We start from the raw sequence: 26,740 nt of genomic DNA on the forward strand, positions 1-26,740 counted from the left end.
GAGTGAGTGGCGAGCAAACTGTTGTTTGTCCGGTTATCACGGCCTGCATGACTGCAAGGCGGACTTCAAAGAGCTTTGGGCAGTTGGATGGGGTATTAACTACTCGGCGAACTCTATATAGATGCTAAAGAATAAACAGACCAAACTAAACTTATATATAGCTCCTGGGTCCTGGGTGCTATTCATGTCGACGGGCTGCCCATCTGCGTACTTTTATTCTGCTTTAGTTTGAACAATCAGATCAGCCTGGCCTGGGTGTTGGCCTCTTTGTGTCCCCCCTGCGACTGGATACATAACCACAGGCGGTGGTGCTCATACAGGATCAGGTACCCCCACTAGCCCGGTACCTCGCTCAAGTCCCTCTAGCGTGGTCCAGCAGCCACTTGAGCAGTTTCCAGCCAGTCAATTGCACGCGTCAACTGAGCTGGTCTCTGGTCCGCCCACTTCCACTTCCACTTGACTCTGGTCTGGTTCCAGCAAATTCACTTGGACTTGCACTGCATCAACCCAAAAAGGTCACCAAAAGGTCACACCTCATCGTTTTCTTCTAATCATCTATTCTTTGCAAGTCACGGCCAACCACGCACACCACGTCTCGCATCATCGTTGCACTCGGCAAACTCTTGTCCAGAGGTGCATCGAGACGTCTCTCTATTTTTTTTAATCATTTGCGTTGGCGCTGATTGACAGTCGGCGTTGTGCATTTTGGCTCACTTGCACCACACACTGGTCTGGGTCTGCATCTGGCCTGTTGGCGGGTGCAAAGGCTTTTACTCGCTTTCCCTTTTACACTCAACTTGGCCTTGGCTCTCCTTCCCTGAGTCTCCGGTCCAATCCCATCCAAGCCAATCCAGTCAAGCCAGTCAAGCCAGTCCTGTCTGTCTGTCTGTCTGGTTTGCCGCAACACCACCAAACCCTCATCTTCACATTCGTATCGCCATCAACCTCAACCCTTTTTTTTTTCCTTTCCTCTCTTGAAGGGTTTCCCATCTCTTTCATATCCCTTCCCCCTCTTCACCTTCATCTTTTTTTTTCCCACTCTTGTCCCTTCACCACTTCAGATACATGATCCGGCTCCGTCGCTTCCGCCATGGCAGCTGAGACTTCTTCGCCCGCGCGCGAGCCTGCCACATCTACTCGTGGCCGTGGCAGAGGCGGGCGAGGTGGCCGTGGCCGAGGTCGAGGAGGTGGCAGAGGCGCTTCAAATGCTGCCTTGTCAAAATCTACCACTGCCTCTCGTGGCCGAGGCGGCACGCGCAGGGGGAGAGTAAAGAACTTCTCCGACTCGCGTGTACAGGCTGCGTATGAGCGCCAGCGCGACCTCAAGGCTACCTATCAGGCTGTCGCTTTTGCTCTCAAACCGGCCTTGCAGGAACTTGCTGAGCGGAATGTTGATGAGATGCTGCAGAAGCCAGACTCCTACAAGCAGGCCAAGGAGTACATGCCCATTGTTGACCAGCTCAAGGAGAAGTTTGATAATAAGCTGCGCGAGTGTGACCGGCGCCTCGAGTGCGACCTCAACCTCGCCGAGCACAGTTTCAATGCTGATCAATACGTTGCTGAGAAGGAATTCCAGGTTCGTTTATTTCTTTTTCTTTTCCTCTTGTCATTTCCAATAGTTGTCAAGTCGTACATGTTTCGCACTTGATTTTCCCAACTCACTCAACCTGTCTTGCTCGGATGCTAACATGGGGAACCCACTTTTGCAGAATGGTCTCAGTGACATGATGGAGCAATTTTACGAGGGCCAGGAAAACCGCCTGCGCATTCTCGCCGCCCTTCACTCCAAGGATCTACCCGTTGATGTAAGTTTCCATCGCAGTAAATTGATGGTCATTGTCTTGTTCCCGTCTCATTCTGCCTTCCCTCAATCAATCAACCCCCAATGCATGAATCTGTGCGTGGCTGACTAACGACCCCTTAGGTTGAGGATGACCAATATTACTATCGCGTCATCACCGACGCTGAGCTTGACAATGACTTTGGCATTTACGAATGCTACAAGAATAGTCATCTCGTTCCTTATCCCTCTCGTGTTCCCGGCACTGAGATGTGGAGAAAAGCTCGCGACCCTGATGCCTCTGCTGCTGTGCCAAGAGAATCATCTGCCGCTCCCACCAGAGGCAGAGGTCGGGGTCGTGGTGGTGCTGGCATCAAGCGCAGAGCTGCTGACTTGCCAGATGGCCAGTCAACACCAAAGAGATCAGCTCGTAATATGGATGATAGCCAGCTCCTCGCTCCTGCACCCATGGCCCCAGCCCCAATGAAAGGCTTGCTCGCCTCAGCTGCTAACGTTGACGAGGATCCTGAAGGCACTCCGGCAGAGGAAGAATCAGTGCCCGCTTCGCCGGAGCCGACGCTCCTCAATGGTAACGGCTCCTTCACTGGCCGAGCAAGCAGCCGGCAACAGGCCCGAGAAAAGAGCCCCCCCTTGCCGAAGAACATTGGTGAACCCGATGACTACGGCGTGCGCACTTACAACCAACGACCGTCAATGCGAGAGAAGGGAATTAACAGTCGAATCCTCGCACCCCACGTCGTTTGGTTTGAAGACTGGGAAATCGGTTTCAAAGACACTTCCAATGATTCTACAAAGGGTCATACCCGCGCGAAACGAGGCAAATACCTCGACACTCCCAACAGTAACGGCATTCACTTTGATCACTGGTGTAACGGCTATGATTTTTCTACCACTACACCTGATGACTTTGACCAGGAATTGGTCAAGCGACACGGCGTTCACCCCAAATATGGCATCTTTCTTCCTACAAGCACAAATGAGTCTGAGGAACACCAGCCCTATATCATGCCAGGCAAACCCGTTGTATACATTGCCAACCCGTCCGGCAGAATATCTCACGCATCCAGGTCATTCCAGTCCACAACGAATCAGCGTCGCTCAGAAGAATTGCCTCTGAGGGAGAAGATGAAGGCCAACCTGCGCCGGTTCTGCAAGATGGCCGAAATTGAGACGGAGGATATTAATATTGCCGAGTTTGTGAGATCTGATGACATGCTTCGATCAAAGTCACTGGGCACAGCCGACAAGGAGCTCAGCTCACGACCTCAGTTCTCCGAAACGACATCGGAGGCCGATGAGGAAGTCGAATCTACTCCCCCGGAGCCCGAACAGCCAGAAGGCGGCATCACTGGCTTATCTGTATTGACTTATGCCACAGCCTATGTTGCAGCACAGGACGTTACTCGTGCCGCCCCGCCCACGCCTAAACCCGCACGATATGATGCAATTCGGGACGTATTTACCGACTCAAAGCCAGATCCTGCTCCTGTCCCAGAAACCACCAATTTGGGACTCAACTTTCTTGCAGAGTTATGCAACGTTGAGACGCGCCTACCAGGATGGGAAAACCGCCCAGAAGCCATTTCCACACTTCCTATTGTGGACTCGGATGTGCGTACCACGATCAAGCATGAGGAACCGCCTACCGTCTCATCATTTTCTCATGCACCGATGAACCCAAGGCTCAGCCAGGAACCTCCTCCACTTTTTACACACAATCAGCCGTCAGACCGTATGACCTTGCCGCCTGCATCGTCCATTCACGATCGGCCAGCATATCCTGTTCCCATACCACAGGATGCCGGTCACAGAGCAGACTACAAGTCCTCGGCTCCTCCTCCTCCTCCCCCTCCTCCGGGACCACCATTGCATGCTGACCACGGCGGGTATTATCCTCCCCCGGTTGCATCCTATCCACCTGGTCCTCGCGAGCCTCTGTTACCTAGCGGTCGACCTATCGACCCTGGCTACAATCCTCGTCGATTGAGCAGCTATGGCCCAGAGACTCCTCAACAGCCAGCTTACAGCAGCATGTACTGGCCTCAGCAGCCTCCTCCAGCCGGGCCACCAGGACCACCACCAGTTCTTCCTCCCGCCAGCTCTACTGCCTCTTCGGCTCATCAAGGCTACCCACTCCCCCCGCCGTCTTCTTCAAGTGGAAGATTATCGTTCTCCCAGACTGCGAGTGCTGAGCCCCTACCCCCTCTGAGGCCACCACGCGGGCGTACACAGTCTGTTCCGGAGGAGCCACCGTATGATCCAACGATGCGTGGTAGCATACATAATTCATACTACCAGCCACCCCCGTCACGATCTTATCAACGGGGATATCCCGTTCCAGAGCCGCACCAGCCTCCTCCGCTACAGCCCATTTTGGGAGAAAGGATACTCCCGAACCCACAACAGAGCAGCGCTTCCTATATGGGCTCCCCTCCACCGCCCTATGCGCCACAGATCATGTCTCCGACATTCGCTAACGCCCCCGGACTGCCAGGGCAACTGGGTCAGAGCCCTCCCGGCACACCTCATGGGGGACCGCCCGGCTCCGCACATCGGCACAGATCGACGCCTTCTGGGTCGTCAGACGCGGGATCGAACAAGTACCGCAAGTTACAACCAGCTCCGGTACCAGCTCACCGAGCATGGTCCAACAAACCCGAATTGAAGACGATCCCATATGACCACAAGGAAACGGGCTCTTCGGCTGCGTTGCCTAGCTCTGGCCCCACGCAGATAAGAGGTTGGAACGTGAACCAGCACCGCAAACGAAGCAAGCAAGACAAGGGTGACATTTCAAACGACAGAGACGAATCCAGATAGCGTCCGGTTCGTACTAAAGTCTCAAAAACTACGGCATTGCAACCAAGATATGAGTCGATTGAGTTTGTAACGCCGCAGTTACCACCCCTCTGCCCTCGCAAAGAGCCGGCCCATCAGCCGCGTCTTGATGCCAAAATGGTAGCCATCAAGATGCCTGATGAGCCTGCCGAGCTGGATAACGTGTCCATGTATGGCTTTGGCGCGATACCCAATCTGGAGGCGTCGTTGACTACAGATGAGCCTCTCAAACGCCGCCTTCGACCCAGACGGGAGAAGGCTGATGCCGCATCCCAGCCAGATCTTGTCCTTGTCAACGTTAGGCACCGGACCAGCAACAGCGCCGCTCTGGGATCATCGTCAGGCCACAAACCCAGAACACGTAAAAAGCCTAACCGCATCAACAAGAATACGGCGGCCAAGGCCAGGCCTGGCTCCAAGAATTTACCCATCGAAATACTGGATAGCGACAAGAAGGCTGCCAGTTCCGATAAATAAATCACCGTCAAGTTCAGGCTCCGAGAGAGCACTGCGAAACTTGACCCATGTACCACCTCCCGGACATATTTTAGTGTTTTCTTCAGCATTTTCAGCTACGGCTACCTGTTTCATTTTTCAACGGTCACTATACCCTCCGTGTCGTTTTCTTGATCTTTTGACGAAGAACAAAGGAGTACCTAATACTTGCTCTTTTGTTTTCAATGGTCGGTCTCTAGCACCGTAGCATAAAAAGGCGTGGGAGGTTTTTTTATTCGTCATTCTCCATCATTTTGTTTACGTCATCTGTTTGTCATTGTTCTTTTTCCTAGCTAACTTGTATGAATGTATTTATCGTGTATGCCATGCCTAAGAGGGGTAGATGGGGGGATTGCATAGGGCACACGGTGCATTTTATGTCCGTCGATAGATGAGGCCCGTACGGATAATGATTAAATAAAAGTTTTACATGGGATAACTATCTTGATGTGATGTGATGAAGGCGTCACAGGAGTGACTCGAGAATTGCAGTCTGGCGCAAAGTCCAAAACCTAACCATCAGGAGTGCGTGCATTCGTTGTAATGATATTGATCACATAATAGGTTAGACATCAAATGTTTTGAATCTACCACTATAGGACGGTTCATTAACCGGTACCTCCTATCCATGGTACATAAGCCGCTATTCATACAGGTTTCCCCCCATTTCCATCTGATCTACATTCCAAACTAACCAGATATATCCCTCTCAAATGTCCAATTATGACCCCGCTTCTTTAGACACCTCCCCTTCCTGCGGCTTCTTGTCCTCCGCCTTCTCCTCCTTCTTTTCTTCATGCTGCGTACCTTCCTTAGTCGAAGACACTTCTACATTTGAAGTGGGTGCTTGTGCTTGTGCTTCAGCCGTGGCGGTCAGTGACCCCGTGTTCGTGGGTAGGCTCCCCATATCTATATTCTGGAGAGGCATCCCCGTACCGGGGAAGATGGCATTTCCAGCGTCAAACATGTTCACATCACCGGGGACCATTGGATTCGCGGCCCCAGCATCAGCGTTAGGTACAGAGAGTAGGCTTGCGCCGAGCTCGAGTTCCGGATGGAGGGGGTACATGAGCGCCTCCATTGTGTTGCCGTCAAAAATGACCATGTTCTGAATAGGTTGCTGCGACTGTCCGAGCACGTTGATGACATCCTGTGCCAGCTGGCCGCCTAGGATGGCTGTCACGGGGGCAATTTCACTGCCCAGGTTCTGGAGGAAGCTGCGTAGGAATTCTGGTCGCAATGTCTCGCTAGGCAGGTTGAGGGCCTTGTGTTTCTGGGTGGCGATTTGCGTGAATAGCTTGAGATCCTCTCTGTTGCTGGGGAGGCGGCCGCCTTGGAGTTGTTTGAATTCCCAGAGGGCGCGGAGGCAGGACAGCGCGGGGGTGACGGCTTTCAAGCGCCGCTTGGAGGAGGTATATTCCTGTGGAAGGCCGGCGACGTCGCTGGCCAGGAACCACGTCGAGTAGAGTTCGCGCTTGCTGACCGACTCGATGGTCTTGGAGCCGTCCTTTTTGGTCTTGACGTCGATGACGGACCGGGTGCGTGATTCCTGCTTCGGCGTGGCGGGCACGTTGCCTGCCTCCCGGGAGATGATGTAGTCGTGCTCGATGAGATCACTGAATATGAAGCCGTACATGCCGTGCGTGCCGGCCGCGTAAAACGGGCGGCCGTTGATCCGCGTCGCCGTGTTGATGATGTTGAAGGTGTCGGGGCCAAGGTCCGTCGCGATGACGACGTCGTACGCGGCAAAGTAGCTTGGTCCCTTGGCCGTTACGCTCTCGGCGTCAACGTGCACCTGTACACGGGGGTTGAGCTTGCGCAGCGCGTGGCTAGCTGCTTCTGCGCGGTTCTGGCCTACGGGGCTGTCGCGTCCTTCGGACAGGAAGAATTGGCAGCCTAGGTCGGACTCGGTGACGGGCGAGCCGTCGAGCAGGGTGATGGACCCGACGCCCGCGAGGACGAGGTTCTTGGCGATTTCGTGGGCTAGCCCGCGCATGGTTATGAGTAGGATGTGGGCGTTTTGGATTTTCTCTTGGGCGGCGAGACCCCAGAGGCGGATTTGTCTGTCGTAGAGAGCGATGTCATCTATGTGTGGTTAGCTTTTATTCTTGGACGTTTGTGATTTGGGGGATAGGAGGTTTATATACCTGCTGATACGTGGTTGGTTGGAATCTCGATGGGTAGGCCGTTCGGCATCATCATGGGCATGAGAAATGTGCCATCTGGCATCGGGACGTTGCCCAGGCTGGGATCTGGCATGAACGACTGGCCGGCCAGCATGGCTGCCATGGCTTCTGGATTTCCTTGGTTCAACATGTCTTGGTCGAATGTTGGTAGAGTTCCGTTTGACTCCATGTTGTGCGTGGGATGCGGTGCGCCAGAATCACCAGCGACAGTGCCAGCGTGGTCCTGGCCTTGGGTTTGTTGGTCCATCTTGCCGGAGATGTATAGATGTATGCCGGGTGCGCGAGGGAAGATTAAATTTCCTGTGAGTGACGATGAGGGCTGTCTCGAGATGAAATGAGCTTTGCGCTGTGGTGTGAAGTTTGGTGATGATGCGTGAATGAGTGAGAGTGAGAGTGAAGTGAGGGTGAGGTGATGTGAGTTTGAGCCGGTGAGACAGGCGGCCGATGACGGTTCGCGTTGGCTCGTGGCTGTTTCGACAGGATGCGCCAGGAAATACAGCCTACAAATATGGTAAGATGCTGTATCAACTATAAACGCCCGGCTGGATTAATGCGAGGGGAAGAATTGAGCTGTTGCCCGGTCATGCGAAAGCTGTCGAACAGAGACCAGCTGTCGCGAGCTCATTTCATGCTCGAGGCTTGAAATGTGACGTTGGGACCCTGGCAATGTTCAGAGTCATGTAGTGCCAGCGCTCAGAATGTCAGCGTTCCGTTTGGTTGGTTGTTGCTGACGTAAGGTGGCTGGTTGTGATTGGTCGGTGCTGTCATTGGTTTGTATTTCTGTCAAGTGGTCTTGCCTACCCTACAGAATTATCGCCCAGCTGGGGGTGAAGGCATGTTGTCGAATTCTGCATTTTAGTGTAACCGCCAAAGGACCTAGGTAGATTGCAATATTCGTTGTCTGGATAGTGAGAGTCCTGGTATTATTCAGGGGACGTATTGATATGAATCGACGTGTAAAACCGCGACGTGGAGTAAATGTTGTTGGCAACCTCACAACCCAGCATCTGTCATGTAGGACAAGTGGTCACAATAGCCACACACAGCGCATCAAATAAAAACCTTGAATTTGTAAGAACCATGTCAGCTTATGCATGCATTATCTCAGAAGCGATTCGCATGTTGATTTAATTTGGTACGTGGCGACTCTGGATGGACAATCGATCAAGGATTGAACTGTAGGTTGATGTGCCAGCCTACAGTCAGCGGGTGATGAAACAAGGATCGGCGCATCGATTGTTCAGCGGCGCATGAAAACACCGGATCCAGCAACGGAAGAAATATGGGTTAATTTGATGGCAAGGTGTTGTATTATGACGGGAGCTCCGAATAGTCTGGTTCTTGACAGGCCCTGTGCTCCTGTTACCTGTAGGTGGCAGGAGTACAAAGTAATGCAAGTAGGAATACAACCAGACCAGACCAGACCAGACATTCTCGGTGTTATTTGATGCTTCGTGTAATTTCTCAGGCAGAATTTGGTCATAACTACGACCGACCTTGATGAACTCTGTAGCACATTTTCCTAAATACCCTAGCCGTAACAGGGTCAAGTGCATGTGCATTTGAAGACCCAAAACTAGTCCAGCGTCGTTTGGAAATATGCATCAAGGGCCAACCATGTATTAATATGATGTGTGTCTGCATTCAAAATGTCTAGGCGCCGATGCAACCAGGTGTAGACGCCTGCTGTGACACAATTTTCACATTTGGACAGTCTGGCAAGAAAAGGAAAAAAAAAATTAAAAAATTAAAAAAGAGCCAGCGATGCCCAAGCCTACTTGGCTGTCCCATGCAGAACTGGATCAAATGGACTATGCAACAATCCGCCTCGCTTCAATGTTTCGAGGATCAGCAAAGTCGCTCACCTATTCGATTCAATCAAACCCCGCATTGCTGACCCAAGACGGCAGGAAACCAGCATCCGGCTCATAAAGCAGTTGAGACATGGACATGGACATGGCCTGCGCTGAGGGACATATCCTAACTTTAGAAGCTGACTGCGGTGCAAGGCGTGAAAAAGGAAGAAATTCGAAACGAAAACGACCAGTCCTGACAAGGCCTAGCCCGCACGGAACGCTCCAGGACGGGAGCGAATGGGGAACCACGGCTCGAATTGTACAGTACCACTGCAGGAAGAAAATGGAATGACGAATGGGAGGAGATTCGTCAGTTGTGCGAGAAGGAGTCAGAATGGTTGGTGAGAGCTGATGTTGTGTGCATATGACAAGCATATGATGTGATCTTGGCTACGTAAAAGGTCCGGTTGTGCCATTGATTGTTTCGCCCACCGGAACAGGAACCAAGGATGCTGTGCTATTTGTGTTTGCTTTGAGTCAAGAGTGTCGATTATGATTACGTTTTTGGCCCTTTGATGCACTTCTTATTCATTGTCTGGACTCTGCAGCCGCGGGATACGTGATACTTTTAATAGCTAGTACTCGTAGCCCGGATCCGGCAACACCAGAGAGACATTGTAGGAGGCGAGCAAGGGTTGGAGCTTGCCTCACTGGCTTGCACATGCAGTAAAGGGAGAATTCATGTTGATGATAGCTTGGGACTGAGGACTTTTTTTGGTGTCATGTCTGTCTGCCTGGCTAGGAACTGAGCTGTCGACTTGGCATTTTGTCGCCGATCGCCGAAGGAGTCTGGTGCTTCTGTGTCGCAAGTTAGTTACTGGAACACCGGGAAGACGCATCCATCGATTTGGATTAATCTGGGTCCAGGCAAAGCATTTATTAATCTATTTATTTCCCTGGCGCTTGCATGTGTCTGTCCTGTCTGTCCCGTCTGGTGTCTGGACTTGGAGTGCGGCCCAAAGATCAAAGAAACTTGGCTTGACTTGAACTTGACTTGACCCCTCAAATCCACCGGCGGCTGCGACATTGAATCAAATTCCCTCCGGATTCACAACTTGAATCTGTGACTTTGGCTCTTGTCTGAGGAACGGACCGGAGCGTGAGCAACGTTGAATGAATCCTGCTCTCCTTGGCATTGGAAACCAGACTCGTTTTGCTTCAGGCCAGTTCTGCGACTTGCCTTGACATTTGGACCCTGACCATTGCGGCCAGTCTTGCTTCCGGGAGCACAGTCAAGTCTGGTTCTTTCGGTCACCGACTCGACATCCAACGTCGGCTTCATTCAATTCAAATCAAACCATTTCATGTCCCTAATGGGCAGCCACCATTGCTTGCACTAGACTAGCTGTCTCTAGCAAGTCAAGTCCATCGATCGGCAGCTTTGAGCTCTACCAAGAAATAGACCTGCGCTACTTGGCCCATAGAACCAAACACAACCTGAGCCAGACCGACTGGACCTCAATCAATCGATCCGTTCCATGTCTGGTTGACCTCCGGTTCTCTCTCCATTCTCCATTCTCCATTCAACTCGCCTGATATCCTCACCTGACCTTGCCGCCCTCGACGACCCGTGGGTCTATTCCTCAACATTGCCATATTGTTTCACCTCCAGACCGAGTGCACGAGCATTTGTCTGCGTTTTTGCGTTCCATCGCCGCCGCTGGTTTCTGCACTTCTAGCCCAACGGTCTTGGTTTCCGCCTCTGCCTCGTTTGGCGACTGTCGACCACCTTCATCCATCGCCACAAACTGGCCCATCTCACGAAGTCGGGTAGCACAGTAACCCACCAGACCATTTAGCCTCGACGTCATCAAGATCCAGTCCAGACACTGGTGTTGAAACGAGTTGGAAGCACCAGACCAGACCAGACCAGACCAGACCACATTTCAGCCGACCGCCCATCCGTGCACCCTCGAGACTCAAAGGTCACCGTTTCGTTAGAACGTACCAGACTTCTTATCCACACCAACCATTCCGCCCCTCCAACCAGACATTCGAAGTCTTGACCACACCGCACTGCACTTGACTGCATCGCATTGCACCCATCACTGCAGCCCGGATAAAACGCTCTCACCATGGCCTCCAGATCGGGGGCCGGTTCCAGCGGACACCGTTCAAACCGCCCTCGAGACGCACAGGAAGACTTCCCGCCGCTTCCTCTCCCCAGACTTCCGTCGTTGCGAACGTTGAGTGGGGACCGGGAACGATCTCGCCCGTCCTCACCGTCCAGCGCCTCCATCGGCGGCATCAGCGGCATCAACGGCATCAACGGTCGCCCACCAACGAGACACTGGTCTGCCGCCGCCGCCAGAAGAGCCGAGCGCATCCGCAACCTCGACGACAGAGCACCCAGCCTGGATGACTTGGAATCCAACTCCATGGACCAGTCGTGGTTCTCAACATCCCGTCGCCAGTCGAGGCTGCGTCCCCTCGACACCACTTCTCACCACCGACGGCCCAACCTCGACGAACTGGACCAGACTCTCGATGAGGCCAACTCCCAGCTTCGCACGCTCCTCGACATGACAAACCACATCAACCTCATGACGCCCATCCTCCGAACAACACTGTCACCCACCATCCGCTCCCACGACTTCCCCGACGACAACGTCCGGAGCAAGCGGCGGAAAATCGACTCCAACCGACTCGTCCCCAGCTTCAAGGGCTTTCGGTACGGCAAATACGGCCAAGTCGAGCCCGGCCAGCTGCAAATGGAAATTGTAAGCTGCGACGGCGGCATGTTCTCCAACGAATCATCCTACGCAGCTGAAAATATCCTCAAGGACGACAACTCCGTGTACTGCACCAAGGGAAACAGATGCAATATCGTGTTACGACACCAAGGCGCAACTGTCTTTACTCTTGAGGAGCTCATCATCAAGGCTCCCGCCTCCATGAACTATTCCCACCCGTAAGCCACCCACACCCTCCATCTACATACATCTCAGCAAACTAACAACCCCAGCGTCCGCGAAGGCATGGTGTTCATCGCCATGAACCAAGACGACATCCTCAGCCGCACAGCCCAATACCAGATCCAATACGTCCCCTCCGCCACCCGCATCACCTTTGACGACAACACCACCCGTCACACCTACGACCGCGACCCTACCCCCCGACACATCGTCTCCATCCGCCACCACGACGACGGCTCAACCTCCACCCGCGTCCGCCGCTCTCTCTACCACTCCCACTCCCACGCCAGCTCCCACTCGCACCACGACGAAGACGACCACCGCACCCCCGAAATGCCCCATGAGTTCTCCTCTAACCAGCCCGACTTCCGCATCACCACCGAATGCACCTCCGACGAAGAAGACTACTCAATGCCTCACATCCTCCGCCGTGCCCCCAACCGCATCGGCTCCCTTCCCTTTGAAACAGAAACCTCCGACTCCGACGACACCCCCTTCGCAGACGACTTCACCGAATCCTTCCACCGCCAGATTCACCCCCCAACAAGCTCATCTACCTCCCACCCATCTCACTCACGCGCCCGCAACGAACACCTCTCCGTCTCATTAGCAGAAGCGTGGGACGCACACGCCTCCGCTACACAGGAGGCCGTCCGCGCCGTAGGAGGAGAACTTCTCGTCCCCCACGCCAGGTTCTTCATCGAAAAGAAAAAGTCAAAATGTACCATTCGATTCGACCCCCCCGTTTCGGGGCGCTTTATCCTGCTCAAGATGTGGAGCTCGCATCACGACGTTGCTAGTAATATTGATATTCAGAGCGTCATGGCAAGGGGGTATGCTGGCCCGCGGTACTTTCCGTCCGTGGAACTGAGTTGACATTCTTGACTTGACTTGCACATCGATATACTGCAAGGGGATCGGAGACTAAACGATACTTCTTTTTACATATTCACCTGGATTACGTACGGATTTGGAGCGTTTGTGAATACGATACTTTATAGATGAGACGGATGACTGACTGACATGGCGTTTCAATTGGCATTGCATGGTTTATTTATGATTCGAGTACTTAGGTACATGGAGGCTTCTGCTATGAATGGCTGGAGACACAATGATGTACTCCTTATGGACAACGGTTGATTGATGTATTGTACATACTACGAGGTGTATGGGGCAAATAAAGACATATTTCTCGACTGAAGTGACATTTTGGACTCGGTGTGTAATCAATGCAGTTAATGATACTTGCGTAAACTATTACTATAAAAGCAACGAGCCACCATTGCTTGCCCACCACCAACGATCCATCTATACCCCAACCGTCCAATTTGGCTCAGTTTATAAACACCCTCTTTCGAAACAACACAGGTACAAGATAATCAGGCTCACCAGTTCACGCGGCACCAGCAGCAACACCGTGAACACCAACCAGGATACCGGCGGGAGGAGCCATCGCAGCCGCCAAACCACAAATCAGAGCACCAAAGATCCTGCAAGTAATTAGCGTCAAAGCGTCTCGTCATCACGACATCGCACTCACATGGTGAAATGGACCATGGCAATGGCGAAACCAGTACCGGAACCTCGAACCAAGGTTGGCAGAATGAATGCTCCTCCCATTCCGGTGAACTGAGGCGGGAGAACCCCAGTGGTGTAGATAGATGGTAGGCCATCACGATCTGTTCCATTGGCTGTACTAATGTACGAGTTCCAGGTTGCGCTCTGAAGGTCTCGTATGTAGAAACCGTCGTAGTCAAGATTTGCATTAAGATAGTTGAGGTTGGACCAGCCGACAACGATAATCGGAGCCAATGTCAGTAGAGTGAAGAAGATGCCGCGGAACACGTACAGAGGATCCATGGCAGAACCTTTTGTACGGAAAATACCAGTGAGGAACATGATCAGTGATGTGAGAAGGTTTACCAGAGCCGCAGCCAGCATGAATGGGTAGATGCCCCAGAGAGCATACCCACATCCAATATCAACAATACGACAATCGTCCTCCCCTGCTATAGCCTTGGCCTTCTTCCATGCGGTGAAGGATCCAATAGCGAGGGCAAAGTTGGCCAATGAGTACAGTGCCAGCAGAATGAGGAGAACGAGCCTGAGCACGTTTTTGTCGCCCAGCTTGCACATGGTGGGAGAAGAAGACTTGGACGAAGGGATAGGTTGGGACATATGAGAGAATGGATTATAAAGGCAATCAAAAAATGCCCTCGGCCAACGTGCTGTTTTGTAGACTGTTGCAAATCAAGCTTGGGAGGCGGTGTTTGATGGAACCATGAGAATACCTGGTGATGTTGATGGGAGAATGGACAAGAGAAAAGGATGGAGTTTGGCACATGGGAAATCAAATGGATTACTTCCTGGAGTCTGGTCTAGTCCCTTCCCTCGCGAGTGTGCATGAAGTGCTGGTTCACTGAAAGGGAAGGAGGCAAACAGGGGAGGAAGGAGGAAGGACCTCGTGTCTTCATTCGACAATGACTTTCTTGGGGACGTGGACTAATCTCTAAGGGTCAAGGTGTGAGATGGCAAAGCTGCACTGAATCACTGGATTTTGCATTTTACAAACGGCATTGTCGACGTGCATTTCTGATTCGACTATATCTTGTATGTGGACAGCGGGACATCTGTGTAAACACTCAATTCAAGGTACGTGAAGCAAAGCGACGATACTCCCTTACTTAGACTTGGCCGCACATGCCTTGGCCATTTCCTTGGAAACCGGAACAACACTCTGGACTATGGCGTCCTGACATCAAATTAGACAAGATTTAAACAGACATGACGTTGAAAAAACTCACAAAGATGAATCGAGGAGACAGCCACCACGCCAGCCGAGCCAGGAAGGCATCCGTACCGACCCATACCTCTCCGACAGTTCCCTTCTCAACCAGCCGGACTACCTTGTCGGCGTACAGAGCCGCACTAATGGCCTTATCTTGAAGACTGCCATCGTTGAGACCGTTAATAAACCCCTGGAGATCCAAGTATTTTGAGTCTTGGGGCAACTTGATCTCAGCCTTCTCGGAGAAAAAGTTCGTTTTCACCGCACACGTAACAAGCGTGAGGGTTCGTACACCAAATGGCTTTAGTTCATGTCGCCACGTCTCACTAGCAATGGAAAACGCAGCCTTGGAACTGTTGTAAACACCTGATCTGTTAGCGGGAAGCAATGCCTCAAATACGTGTGTACGTACTCATGAATGGAAACGGCACGTGTGCATTTGCAGAGGTATTATTCACCACACACCCCTTTGCTTGGATCAAAAGTGGTGCAAAAGCCTGTACCATGGCGAATGGGGCCCAGAAGTTTAGGTCGAATAGTTTCTTGCCTTCTTCAATGGAGACATCTAGAGCCGGCATTAGGAGGCCGCCGCCACTGTTGTTGACCAGGACGTCGAGTGTGCCGCCTGTTTCTCGATGTACGCTCTCCACGGCGGAAGAGATTGATTCTGAAGACAAGACATCGAGCTTTAGAATTGTAGCCTTTTGGGAATTTGAAAGAGATTTTGGGATCTTGGATGGGTTTCGGGCGGTTGCAAAGACGTGGTAGCCTTTGGAATAGAAGGCTTCTGCTAGGGCTGCGCCAATGCCACCTGTTGAGCACCCTGTGATGAGGACGGTCTTGCGTGGAAATGGCATTGTGTAAGGATATTTTAGGTTGCTGATAAGATGTCACAACATATCGGCTCTATAGTTTGCGGGAACCTTTCTCTTATTTATAACAGTTTTTGTTGCACAATATCAAGTAGCGTGTAAGTGACCTTGGATGATGAAGCAATCCCTGTCAAGCCGCTTTCCCAAAATGGCAAACAGTCAAAGTCTTGGCATTTTTGATTGATCGCCGCCACGAGTGAGAAACGCCCCGGCGATTCCGCGTCAAGACACTCACTGCGCAATAACGTATGAGCCTGCCGCCTTTGAGACGCAGCCAACTCCAGTTATCGCTTCCAAACGTGATTTCAAGATTATCGACAATGGCATTTATAAGCAGCCGCGCAACACAACCTCGCCCTGCCCACACTTAACCCCCAACACGCCTAACTCCGTCAGGTAAACAATCGACTATGCCAAGCCTTCCAAGATGACATCTCTCCATACGCATGGCCAACCGTCTGGTACTTTCAATACCCTGCAGTTCATTGTGTCGGACAACATCCACAAAGAGGATCTATCTACACGGAAATTAATCAGGAGCCATGTCATGAGAGGCAAGAGGGCTGCCAAGAGTCCAACCAAGATAAACACACGGTCTGCTACCCCTGGGCCGAAAAGCAGTATCAAATCACCGTACATCAAACTCGGCGATGTAGTTGATTTGTACATTCCCGTCCCTGGCCGAGTTGGTTCGGACTTTTCCCTTGGCGCCGCCGGAGTCGAGTCCCACGTACTCTTCAACATAACAAAAAGTTGGCAACCCTTCACCTCATAAGATGAAGCTCTAACAATGATAGTATCGACTGTCGCAATGAGAGTGATATTCCCCCTCCTCACAGCTATAGGATTCCAGTTCGACACACGAGAGTGGCTGCATCGCGTAACTGTCGACCCTGCCGCTCTACACATATCAGCATATGCTATTGAAACCTTCAAAAGTAGAGTCTTGCGTCGCGAACAGGAACTTCAAGATCCTTCACCGATGGTCCATTTTCAAAAGGGAATTGAACTTCTACAAGAGCGATTGCAAGGGGACGACAATGCCTCAAAGATCTCGGATGGAACGATCGCCACAGTGGTGAAGTTAGCTGGTGCTGCGCACTTCGATGGCGATTACGAGACTGCAAGGAAGCACATGCAAGGTTTGCGGAGGATGGTCGACTTGAGGGGTGGTATGGATGCTTTTAAGGGGGACTGGATTCTTGTCGAGCTGACCAGGTATGTACCTCGTCGTTTATTCGTGCCATGCTGATTGTGATAGGTGTGATCTGGGGATTGCGTTGCTGAATGGTGTTGATGCGCTGTTCTATTGTCGTCCGGATGAAGTAGCTCCTGAATATCCTCCCATGCTGCTAGCCGCTGCTGGTAGCAAAACGATATATGGAGGTCAGCTCTGCACCGACATGGACTTGGCAACCGCATGGCAGGCTATGAGATCGTTCTGCTTGCAAGTCAATATCGGCACGCAGACCCAGAGATTCGTGCATCCAGATATCATATATGACACAATGACGGCTGTTATGTATCGGCTGCTTCATATGGCATTCCCGCCTGGCTCGTTGAATGAGGTCGTTCGACAAGGGCTCTTGGCGTTCTCGTATCATATCTTTTTGCAGTGGCAGGATATAAGACCTCCGTACGAGCCTTTCCGACAGGATTACAAGAATTGCATTCGCACATTTCGTCCTGGCGATGAAGAGTCGTCACGGCTTATGCTCTGGCTCATACTGGTTGGAGCAATTTCTGTGTTTGACGTGTCTGATGAAGCGTGGCTGAGGGATCTGCTGAGGGAGTATGTCCATCGCTGTGGTGTAAGTACGTGGACACAGATGGTGGGAATATTGAAATCGTTCATGTGGATTCCGTTATTAGACGATCGAGTAGGGAAGAGCGTATATGGGTCACTCTCCTTGAGGGCTAAGAGAATAAAATGAATCCAATGCGTGAATATGAGACGAGCGTCAACTCGACTGAACACTAAATGAGAGGTACGCGATGTCACATCTAATTGGGAGCAGTATTCGCCAATCATGTCGTATAAGCGTAACACTATTTCTAAATACTCGCTACCAGAAACAATAGATATATACCATTCGTCCAAAACCTGATTTACCGCCTCTAAAGTACGTCTAAATTACATCATAGCAGCAACTCCGGCAACCAACGCCCCAGCATGCCAAATATTAAAGCTACCAGTAGCAGCAGCAGCAGCACCCTTACTAGTAGACGTCGAAGCAGGAGCATCAGAAGCAGCAGCAGTAGTAATCAACGTCGTTGTAGCAGTGGTGGTGAAAACCTGTCCATTGCTAGTCCAGGTAGAAGTGTAAGGCTTCGTGGTATAAGCCCATGTTGTCTGAGCAGGAGCAGGAGCACCGACAACGGTCGTCGCAGCAGTGGTTGTGTAAGTCTGACCGTTGCTGGTCCACGTAGATGTGTATGTCTTTGTGGTGGCAGAAGTACCAGTAGCAGTGGAATTGGTTTGAGAGCCGCCGTTGCTCAAGACGCCGCCGACAGGGCCGCTAGGAGGATTGGTGGTGTTGGAGGCTTTTATTGCGAGCTGGGAGAAGGCTTCGAAGGTGTTTCCAGTCTTGGGGGCGTTGATGGCGCCAATCATGCCTGGCGTAGTTAGCTTTGATGTGTTATGTACTGATGGCTGGGTTATGGGAGACGTACCTTTCTGGCAGTGAGCGGCCTGGCCGCAGTAGAACCAGATTGGCTTGGTGTCCTTGACTGCAATGGTGAAGGTTGTTTTGGAGGGAGAATCGGCGGTGGGCACGAAGCCGGAGAAGAATCCCCCTTCAAGGGGATGGCATGGATCCTTGAAGGAGGACTGGGTGACGGTATGGTTCTTGGGGAAGTAGTGGAATTCGACTTTGTCACCGACAGCGGCCTCGAAGTTGTTGGGATCGTAGATGAGCTTTCCGTCCGCACCGATATTTACTTTAATAGTCTTTCCTCCTTGGGCGGCGATGGGGGAGGCAGCCAGGGCGAGGCCAACGATGGGTGAAGAGAATCGCATGGTGGTATTGGGTGTGAGGAGTGGTGAGAATGATGTGGAGATGATAAAGATGAGTTTATTTGTAACTGAATGAGGAGTACGTAGATGAGATGGGATTCCTTTTCTTTATATACATTTACTTCTGACTCTAGCTGTGAGCTTTTCCATGGCGGATGACACGGCCGACTAATTCGCGTTTGGATACCATGCCACCCCGTCAGCCACTTCAAACAAATACAGACCAGGCTTGCAAGCCAGCAAGGAACCAATATGCCTATTTTGCAAATATTCCGGAATACGGCGTCTCCTGGCGTCGTTAGATGTGGATGCCAATCCGGCCTCCTGCCGAGTCAGCAAACAAGTGCTTATTCGGCTCAGCCACCGGTTGTCAAGATGCCGACATTTGTTAGCGTCTTTTGCCCTGGCCGCCTCAATAAGACTGCAATTAATTCATGGGCCTGTTTGTAAAGGTGTTGCCCGGAGCGAACCAAGTCCACACAACCATCGGTGGCCAAGGCAGCCTTGATGGATCCCAACACAATGCAAAACAAAACAAGAGATACCCGAGGCTAGCCCTCCACTTCAAGGGAAACAGGTAACCAATGATACATACAGTAAAGGAACTTTGCTGTCATTGCTGAAAAGGGCGGCCTTGTTGGCGGGCTTTGCTGTTTTTTGAGGTGGCGCTGCGCCTCTCGGCATGGAACGCTGCCGCGCCATGAGATGGATACCAGGAGTTGGTGCATGAAGGCGCCAAATTAAGCGCGGAGAACGAGTATTGTTCTGGAAAATGACGCCTTTTATTTTTGCAAGTTGTATTTTTGGAGTGTTGATGGCCTGATGTTTGGCCGTGGCCGCGGCCGTGGTCTTGGATACACAATGTGGTGAGCTGGCCGGCGAGATGACGGTGAGAATGGCTTCAACAAGTTCCTGGGAATTGTGCTTATGATTCTTGCTATACCAAAACCAGCAATCATGAGCTAGACCGGCGTTGACCCCTTTCACATAAACGCGTTCATCAAGGATATCTTGATTGGAGGACTGTAAGACGATGCTCAAGGGTGACAGGCACCGATGAGATTAACCAAGCTCCAGACTAGTCAAGCCGGTCAGCATCGCAATTCATCCACATGGACTGGTTGTCTAGACCTGACTAGCCTTTTCTGCTATAGGGCTGAGGCACAAGCTTTCAGCCATCAGATGTTGAATATCCACCAGTCCCCGTTGGGCCACAAGTTTCAGACCTAGTGTGTTTGTAATTGCGGCTATTTTTAAACTGCTTAACAATTGCGGTGGGCCTTTTTCCTATTGTCAAGACTAAACTGGATTCAATCTTCAATGATCCTCGGCTCGAGTACTGGCGCTTAATGAGAATTAGTTGACGTTGGTAGCCTGGAATATATAGGCTGTATGTTGGGCATCATGAGTAGAGTAGAGGGATAGTCTATAGCTACGATTGCGAGCATTTTGTTCATTTGGTAGCACCACTGCAACTCCTTTGCGTGCCTAGCTATGCTACGATTACATGCTAGATGACGGGTACGTCGCCGATCTGAGGTCCCCTGGCATTTAGCTTGCATCTTGCATTAGTCCGTGAGATCCTGTCAGATTGTAAGAGACGTCCGCCTTCTTGGAACTTGACTCTCGTGGTTGGTGGGAGACTCCCACACAAGTATATACCGGATGTTTCCCCAGGATTGATGCAGGGCTAACAGGGCTGAACATGTTCGCCTTCGGTTGGTCCTCTCTTTGCCCAGCGGTATTGTTGATCATGACTCTGAATGGTTAGCGATTCGATATATGGGATAAGACTGATGGACTTCACTTGAGAGCACCCAAATTGATCAGATGGTCGCGTTGGAGTGTGAACGACGAACCTTCCTGATGGCGACAGTGGGAAAGAGGAAAGCACCTTGAAGGCTTGGATGCGAGTCTGTCCCTGTCTCATTACTCTCTATTCACATGACAGAGAACGATGCATTCGACAGCATAAGTTGGGCAACAATGATACTTGTAAGTCCAGCTGTGGTGCCTCGGTATGGGGAACCCTGTTATTGGAATCTCGCTTCCTATTCCCGAGTCAGGAGTCAGGACCTATAATTCACCGAATCTAAAGCCAAACTTAACGCAGGTGCAAGACATATTATAGAGGTTTCTATAATACAATCTAGCAATCGTAGACTATAAACCATCGTTTTTAAAGGGCCCCCTCCCCGAGGACTTGTAATACCGTCTTTCATGGGACTGTCATCCTCTCAGGCATGTAAATTGCCCAACTTAAACACCCACACCGCAAAATTGTTTTGTTCGTCTTCCACCATGAGCCCAGGAAGATCCAAGGCCATATAGAAGTATACGGCTACAGCTAATATCTTCCCAAATCACAATGCTGAAATCTTACTCCGGTTCAGGCTAGCCCATACCCTGATACGAAACAATATCTGGCGCAGTACTTATGAGTTAAGAAAGTCGACTGATCAAAGTGCCAATGACAGCTCTGGCAAAGTCACCATGCTCTTCCAGGATGTGCTGGAATTGTTTATCTTTCCACAGCGTTTCCACTTTGCAAGCAGTGTACATGACGACGAGCTTTTTCAGTCTTTCCGGCACGAGCTCTTCATAGCAGTAGTGAATTAGGGCAATGACATCGACCAATGATTCAGTTTGTAGAACAAATTGGCACATGGCCTGATGTAGCTTGTTGTAAGATATCTCCATTAGCTGAGAGATTCCATAGCAGTCGGCAAGGACGTAAACGCGTGCGTGACAGAGCAAGTGGTGGCCAGGGGACTCAGTGAGCAGTTCCTTCTCAAGACCAACATTTCTGGACCGAAGATTGATGAACACAGCCCACAAGTGGTCTCCCTTGGATGGGAATGGTTTTGGCTTCGGCTCCGCCATTGGCTCCGGCTCATCATACAGGGCCGACCGACATTTCTTGCACCTCTTCTTGTTGTTCTTAGACGCCCTTACATACTCTTCAACAGGCTGATCATATTCCTTCGCTTCAGTAGGAATCTCCGTTGCGACGTTGTCGGCGAAAGCAAATGCTGTTGAATCTCCTTGGCTTGTTGTAGCATCATCCTCTTCGTGGTCCGCACAGGCGTCTTGTTCTTTTGGAACGTGGTAATCACCGGCGTAGCTATACTGCCAGAAGCACAAAAATGCTTCCTCGTCAACGCTCTCCCACTTCACGACCCCCTCATTGCCTTCTTCAAAGGGCCCATTGACGAGCGTGTTGAGGTACGGAGATTGTGCGGCAACAAGGGCAGAGTGAATGGTGAACTCGTGGCCATGAGGGCCAACCAAGAACCTGAAAGGTTTGGAATCCGCTACTCTATAATCTTGGTTAGCTGTGGGTAAGAACAGAGTGTCATGGCCGTCAACATGGGAGGGTATCATACGTTGGGTCCATGGCTAGTGATTTTCCTGCCGGAGGCCACAAAAAGGAGGCGAGTGCGTCTTGTGTAGTGCAGATGGGAGAAATTACTAGTGCTAAGAGCAAAAAAGTTGAGTTTAAACCAGAATGCTAAACCAGTGAATATGAAGCCGTTTGCTGTTGTGAATGAGATGTGAATGTGGTTGCCACAGGGGAGATGGTTACACAACAGGATCACGAGGTCAGAATTAGAGCCTGAGGGACAGGGCCCCAAGGCAGGTATGATAGTAAATTGGGCTCCAGAATGTCAATCAAAATGTATGACACCACGGACCTTTATACCATAAGAGATTATATCTGAATAGAGTCATTGCACTCCAAGCCCCCAAAAAAGTCCTAACGGCTCACCCGATACCCGCCGTCAAGGTTCACCACGTGCAACCCGTTTGCATTTAGCAGGCAATTGGATTCCAAGGACAAACGTTGACGAGCTCAGATAACCCATCAATCGCAATGCAAAGACTTGTTATGCGTTCCGTTTGTAGATAGCCGTGCCCGTCGGCGCACGCTCGTCCCGAATGTGTCTGGGAATAACCTCACGTACAGCTTAGGCAAGGGTCTGTACACAAGTCTGCACAAATTTGTTTAACCATCTCCATATTGTATGACCTGAATGGCCTCAATGTACAATGTCGAGGCTGGAGCAGACAGGATGCTAGCGGGTGTTCAAGACAACTTCTAGCAACCTTACCCAGGCTGTTAAACTGTGTCGGTGTAGTCAAACTAAACATTGAAAGGCAGCTGTGTTAACCCTACACACAAGGCTGTAGCTTTCTTCTGCATCATGTAGGATATTTCTCTAGATTTTTCATCAGTTGCATACAATGAAATGGACCACTCTTCACGTATGTTGCCTCATTGCATGGTAGAGCAGGCTCATTACTTCTGCCTTTTCCTGACTTTGGCGGTAAGACAACCTAGCGGATAGATTCTTTGACAAGTCGCATCCGTTGTTCACGAGGAAGTGGACAGTATTGAGGAATGTGCGGTGGCCCATTGCCGTCGTGGTTCCGGCTTCCAGCAACAGTTCGGCGGCTAAAATGGCGTATATATGGCCATTAAAGTCGGCATATAAGTCTGCCATGAAAGTATACACATAGAATGGCCGACTACTTCCATACCAGAAGGTCTGAGTTGCGCGCCTCGACCCAAAAAGTACTCGATTCCAGCTCTGGGGTCCGGCATGTCTGCCGGTGACAGCCAGGGGAGGAAAAGAAGGTAAACGTGCAACGGCATAACTTTGAGAACTTTGCGATGGAGCTTCGACATAAACCCTTATCCCTTTGACCTGTATATATCCTTAATACTGTACTTTATCACGGCGGGTGTTGCTTGGTTGATATCCGCACCAAGGCGCAAACACAAGTCTAGAAGGCTACTAGAACTAGTTAATTGGCAAACATCTTGGCTGCAGCATAAATGGGTATAGTTGCTGACGAATGGATTTGGCATGTAGTCCTCTCAAAGTCATTTCCACGCATCGTTTTCATCGGCCGCCTACGCAGCGCCGGCACGACGTATCCATCAATGCAGGCTCCAGCTCTCAAGACTAGTCTGACAACAGAGTCTAGGTACGTTGATTCCAAGGCAGGTACCAAGAAACTCTTCTTCTCGCCCAAAATTTCCCTAAACCAAGGCGGAATGCCTCCTTGACTGCCTCGACCCGGCGTATGCTCCAACATGCTGTCGTTGTGTATCGAGAGTGTGGCTTTGGCTTGGATCTCGGGGAGCTTGAGAAAGCTTGGGATGAGTAAAATCGAGAGCGTTCGGCAATGACTCTTACCAATTGCCTTTGCTGCGGTCTCGCCATACGTGAGAGTGAGGAAGCAAGTTATTGACGATGGAAAAAGTGAGAGACATGACGCAAGACAGACCAGGAAGTCGAAATATGCAATATGAGTAATTCTAAACTTTTCTTTGACAGAACATGGCAATCTTAAATTTTTGACCTCGTCATTTACTACAATTGGTCAGTTTCCGTCCATTTTCGGCAAATGTTGAACATACTGGGCCATTTGAACTGAGCAAGGAGAGCAAGTAGGTTGATGGGTCTGACAGGCGCTCACGTCTTTGTTCTACGCATGTTCGGCCGTCATCTGCATATGTTTTACATCTAAATAACATTCAGGCAAGAGGTTGTTGAGGGTATTTGAGCGCCTTACAGATACTATTTATTCTAGACTTGAAATCATGATTTAGGATATCAATCTCAACCGTGTAATTCCGCTTCGTGGCCAGCAGCTTTACCCATAACTACTTCATACAGGCGATAAACTTCAGATCAGTCATGAGTAGCCAGATAATCTTCTAACGCAGCCACAGCCCTGGGGAAAGACACAGTCGTCAATGTCTTCTCATGTACCAAAAATGCATCATAGGCGTTGATGAACGGCCTAAAGTCGCTGCTGACGGCAAGCAAGATGTTCTTGTTAGTCATTTACTAGGTCATACGTCTGAGGTTGCAGGCTTGGAACATGAAACGAGTTAGGAGGTTATACATGATCTGGAGTCAGCGACTGAGACGCTGGTTGCTCAAGCGCGTGGTGATATCTGACAATGAACAGGGCCATCGCGTACAGTCTGTGGTCAAAGGTATTTTGGGCATATCCAAGTACACACTAACACAGCTCAATATGCCTCAGCACACAACGCGATATGCGATACCTTTCATTGGTTAAATACTTTTGACCCCCATTGTAACTTCTATGGGCCATCCAAAGTCTCAGAATGGAATGGGAGAAAGGGCTGATATTCCAGGCGTTTAATCCTGTGATTCTGAATGCTGCTAGGTGGCAGATGACGGATGTACCTGCTGCAAATTGCGATGGGGATGCCCATGGGGATGTCAGTTTCTTGGTAAAGAATTTGTCTGCTGTTAATGGTGCAGATGGAGGAGAGCTGTTGTCGCGTAAGATGATCGATTTGCTATTAAGGGACAGGCTGCTGGTATGGATCTTGTTTTGGGTGTTTCGATGCGACGGATTAAAGCAAGCAAATATTAGCAGCTCCCGGTTTTCGAGACTAGTTGAGATTTAATAGAGCTTGCTTGGGGGTAAAGGGTATACGTGTATTGACGAAGGATGAACCCCTATCGTAATAATGTGGTGAAATTCCCCGTACCGGGATATCATCTATCGCCATGGTGTTGCCTGTACATCCGCACCTGAGCATTGAAGTAGCAAAAACTCCTCCCCAGGATGGCACCCAAATAGCAGTACTCTATGCCGCAAACTGTAGTGTTCAATCCATGAGTAGAGTGGGGTGGTGGGCAAACACGGCACAACGATGCGGCAAGATGCACAAAGCAGATCCCCGATTATGCAGCCGCCTGGCATTTGTGCCGCGCATTGCCCGTTGTCACCGTCTCACCAGCCCCAGGTCCATCAAGCTATGCAGTCCGACAAAAGTAGGTTGAAACTAAGGGACGGTTCGAAATCTGGCAAAGCCTATTCGCGGGACGGCAAGCTCCTAGACCCATTGCAGAAACCAATCTTACACCGGCGTCGTCGCCTCATGCGCCGTTGCAACACGGGCGGATGAGTGAACTGGAACGACTGCCTGGAGGGCAAATGCTGACTAGTAATAGCTGAGATGGACCAGACGCCACAAATGAAAGGCTGCAAGGAAAGGGAATGCATCACGGGCAGGCAAGGCTCGCCCTGTTGAGTGTCACATGCGCTGTTCTAAAGTTGCTTGAGTGGCTGTCGTTCAGCCCTTTGCAGATGTTCAGCGCCGATCTAACATGACTAGTTTCAGCACGCTGCCAATTTTGGCGTTTCCCGACTTCGTCGAAAAGAGTTGAAGGTTGCGACCATCTGAATGCTGGACGAGGGGTAAAAACGGCTGAGGCTGGATGTGAACGTCGGGGAACGTAAATGTGTCCAGTGATGCTGGGAGCGCTTGTCAATAGTTTTTGGCCATCAACGAACAAATGACGATTCAGTCATTGTTGATTGTAATATCTTGTGGAACTGCCGCTCCTTTTAAAAATCGTGGCTTCTCCGCAAAAACGCCCCATCCTTGTGCTTGACTTGGGATCCATGCCGGGATGACGGAGCATCGTGCAATGTGTACAAATGGCCGGTCAGCCAAGGAAGGGGATGCCTGTCTTGTCACGAGCAGCGGGCTTTGGCCATTGAATTCCGTTTCCCAACATTGAAGACATGGACCAGTTCTTGCGGGTCGGATGCGAGAAATGCTTGCCGAGACCTGCAGGCATCGAACCTTTGGAGCAGTGAGGGAGTTGATTCAACTTGGACGCGGGGGGTCATGCAATGAGAAGCATCGACATTTTGCTGCGCATGCATTCAATCAAAAGAGCATTCGACATGCATTCGGTGCGGCATGGGTGTGTCGAGCACAAGTCAAGTTGGGATGGTCGAGTGGAGGAGAGACGGAGCAGATTGGACTCAACATTGAACGAGGCGGGAACACCAGTTGAATTTGATTGCATGTGAAGAAATCGAATTGGCCGGGTGGCCCCTTCCTTGTGATTTACATGCACACCTGCCCAGACCAGACATGGACACACCAGACATTATTGCCGGCTGCG

The 26,740-nt window shown here is 50.8% G+C and overlaps 9 protein-coding genes across 9 annotated transcripts; 4 read left to right on the top strand and 5 right to left on the bottom strand.

Moving 5' to 3' along the window:
• Positions 1–1,090: 1,090 nt before the first annotated feature.
• Positions 1,091–4,621, top strand: VFPPC_04394 (hypothetical protein; the record flags this gene model as incomplete). Its single annotated transcript, XM_018283756.1, has 3 exons — positions 1,091–1,576; positions 1,710–1,805; positions 1,925–4,621. 3 exons carry the CDS (start codon positions 1,091–1,093, stop codon positions 4,619–4,621), a joined length of 3,279 nt encoding a protein of 1,092 aa, XP_018144955.1.
• A 135-nt stretch (positions 4,622–4,756) lies between these two features.
• Positions 4,757–5,116, top strand: VFPPC_15783 (hypothetical protein; the record flags this gene model as incomplete). Its single annotated transcript, XM_018293536.1, has 1 exon — positions 4,757–5,116. One exon carries the CDS (start codon positions 4,757–4,759, stop codon positions 5,114–5,116), a length of 360 nt encoding a protein of 119 aa, XP_018144956.1.
• Positions 5,117–5,855: 739 nt separating this feature from the next.
• Positions 5,856–7,567, bottom strand: VFPPC_04395 (SUMO activating enzyme (AosA); the record flags this gene model as incomplete). Its single annotated transcript, XM_018283757.1, has 2 exons — positions 5,856–7,219; positions 7,282–7,567. The coding sequence occupies 2 exons, from the start codon at positions 7,565–7,567 to the stop codon at positions 5,856–5,858; spliced, it is 1,650 nt and encodes a 549-aa protein (XP_018144957.1).
• Positions 7,568–11,251: 3,684 nt separating this feature from the next.
• On the top strand, positions 11,252–12,967 carry VFPPC_13622 (eukaryotic translation initiation factor 6; the record flags this gene model as incomplete). The annotated part of the gene is made up of 2 exons (XM_018291397.1): positions 11,252–12,087; positions 12,142–12,967. 2 exons carry the CDS (start codon positions 11,252–11,254, stop codon positions 12,965–12,967), a joined length of 1,662 nt encoding a protein of 553 aa, XP_018144958.1.
• A 1,804-nt stretch (positions 12,968–14,771) lies between these two features.
• On the bottom strand, positions 14,772–15,736 carry VFPPC_04396 (short-chain dehydrogenase protein; the record flags this gene model as incomplete). The annotated part of the gene is made up of 3 exons (XM_018283758.1): positions 14,772–14,843; positions 14,896–15,245; positions 15,292–15,736. 3 exons carry the CDS (start codon positions 15,734–15,736, stop codon positions 14,772–14,774), a joined length of 867 nt encoding a protein of 288 aa, XP_018144959.1.
• Positions 15,737–16,178: 442 nt separating this feature from the next.
• Positions 16,179–17,672, top strand: VFPPC_04397 (hypothetical protein; the record flags this gene model as incomplete). Its single annotated transcript, XM_018283759.1, has 4 exons — positions 16,179–16,503; positions 16,549–16,969; positions 17,013–17,543; positions 17,636–17,672. 4 exons carry the CDS (start codon positions 16,179–16,181, stop codon positions 17,670–17,672), a joined length of 1,314 nt encoding a protein of 437 aa, XP_018144960.1.
• Positions 17,673–17,885: 213 nt separating this feature from the next.
• VFPPC_04398 (extracellular serine-rich protein) lies at positions 17,886–18,770 on the bottom strand (the record flags this gene model as incomplete). Its single annotated transcript, XM_018283760.1, has 2 exons — positions 17,886–18,367; positions 18,425–18,770. 2 exons carry the CDS (start codon positions 18,768–18,770, stop codon positions 17,886–17,888), a joined length of 828 nt encoding a protein of 275 aa, XP_018144961.1.
• A 2,439-nt stretch (positions 18,771–21,209) lies between these two features.
• VFPPC_04401 (BTB/POZ-like protein) lies at positions 21,210–22,164 on the bottom strand (the record flags this gene model as incomplete). The annotated part of the gene is made up of 2 exons (XM_018283761.1): positions 21,210–22,086; positions 22,154–22,164. 2 exons carry the CDS (start codon positions 22,162–22,164, stop codon positions 21,210–21,212), a joined length of 888 nt encoding a protein of 295 aa, XP_018144962.1.
• A 4,136-nt stretch (positions 22,165–26,300) lies between these two features.
• VFPPC_15784 (hypothetical protein) lies at positions 26,301–26,495 on the bottom strand (the record flags this gene model as incomplete). Its single annotated transcript, XM_018293537.1, has 1 exon — positions 26,301–26,495. The coding sequence occupies one exon, from the start codon at positions 26,493–26,495 to the stop codon at positions 26,301–26,303; it is 195 nt and encodes a 64-aa protein (XP_018144963.1).
• Between the last annotated feature and the right edge of the window lie 245 nt (positions 26,496–26,740).

This window comes from Pochonia chlamydosporia, chromosome 3 (assembly GCF_001653235.2).
Source record: "Pochonia chlamydosporia 170 chromosome 3, whole genome shotgun sequence".
NCBI lineage: Eukaryota > Fungi > Ascomycota > Sordariomycetes > Hypocreales > Clavicipitaceae > Pochonia > Pochonia chlamydosporia.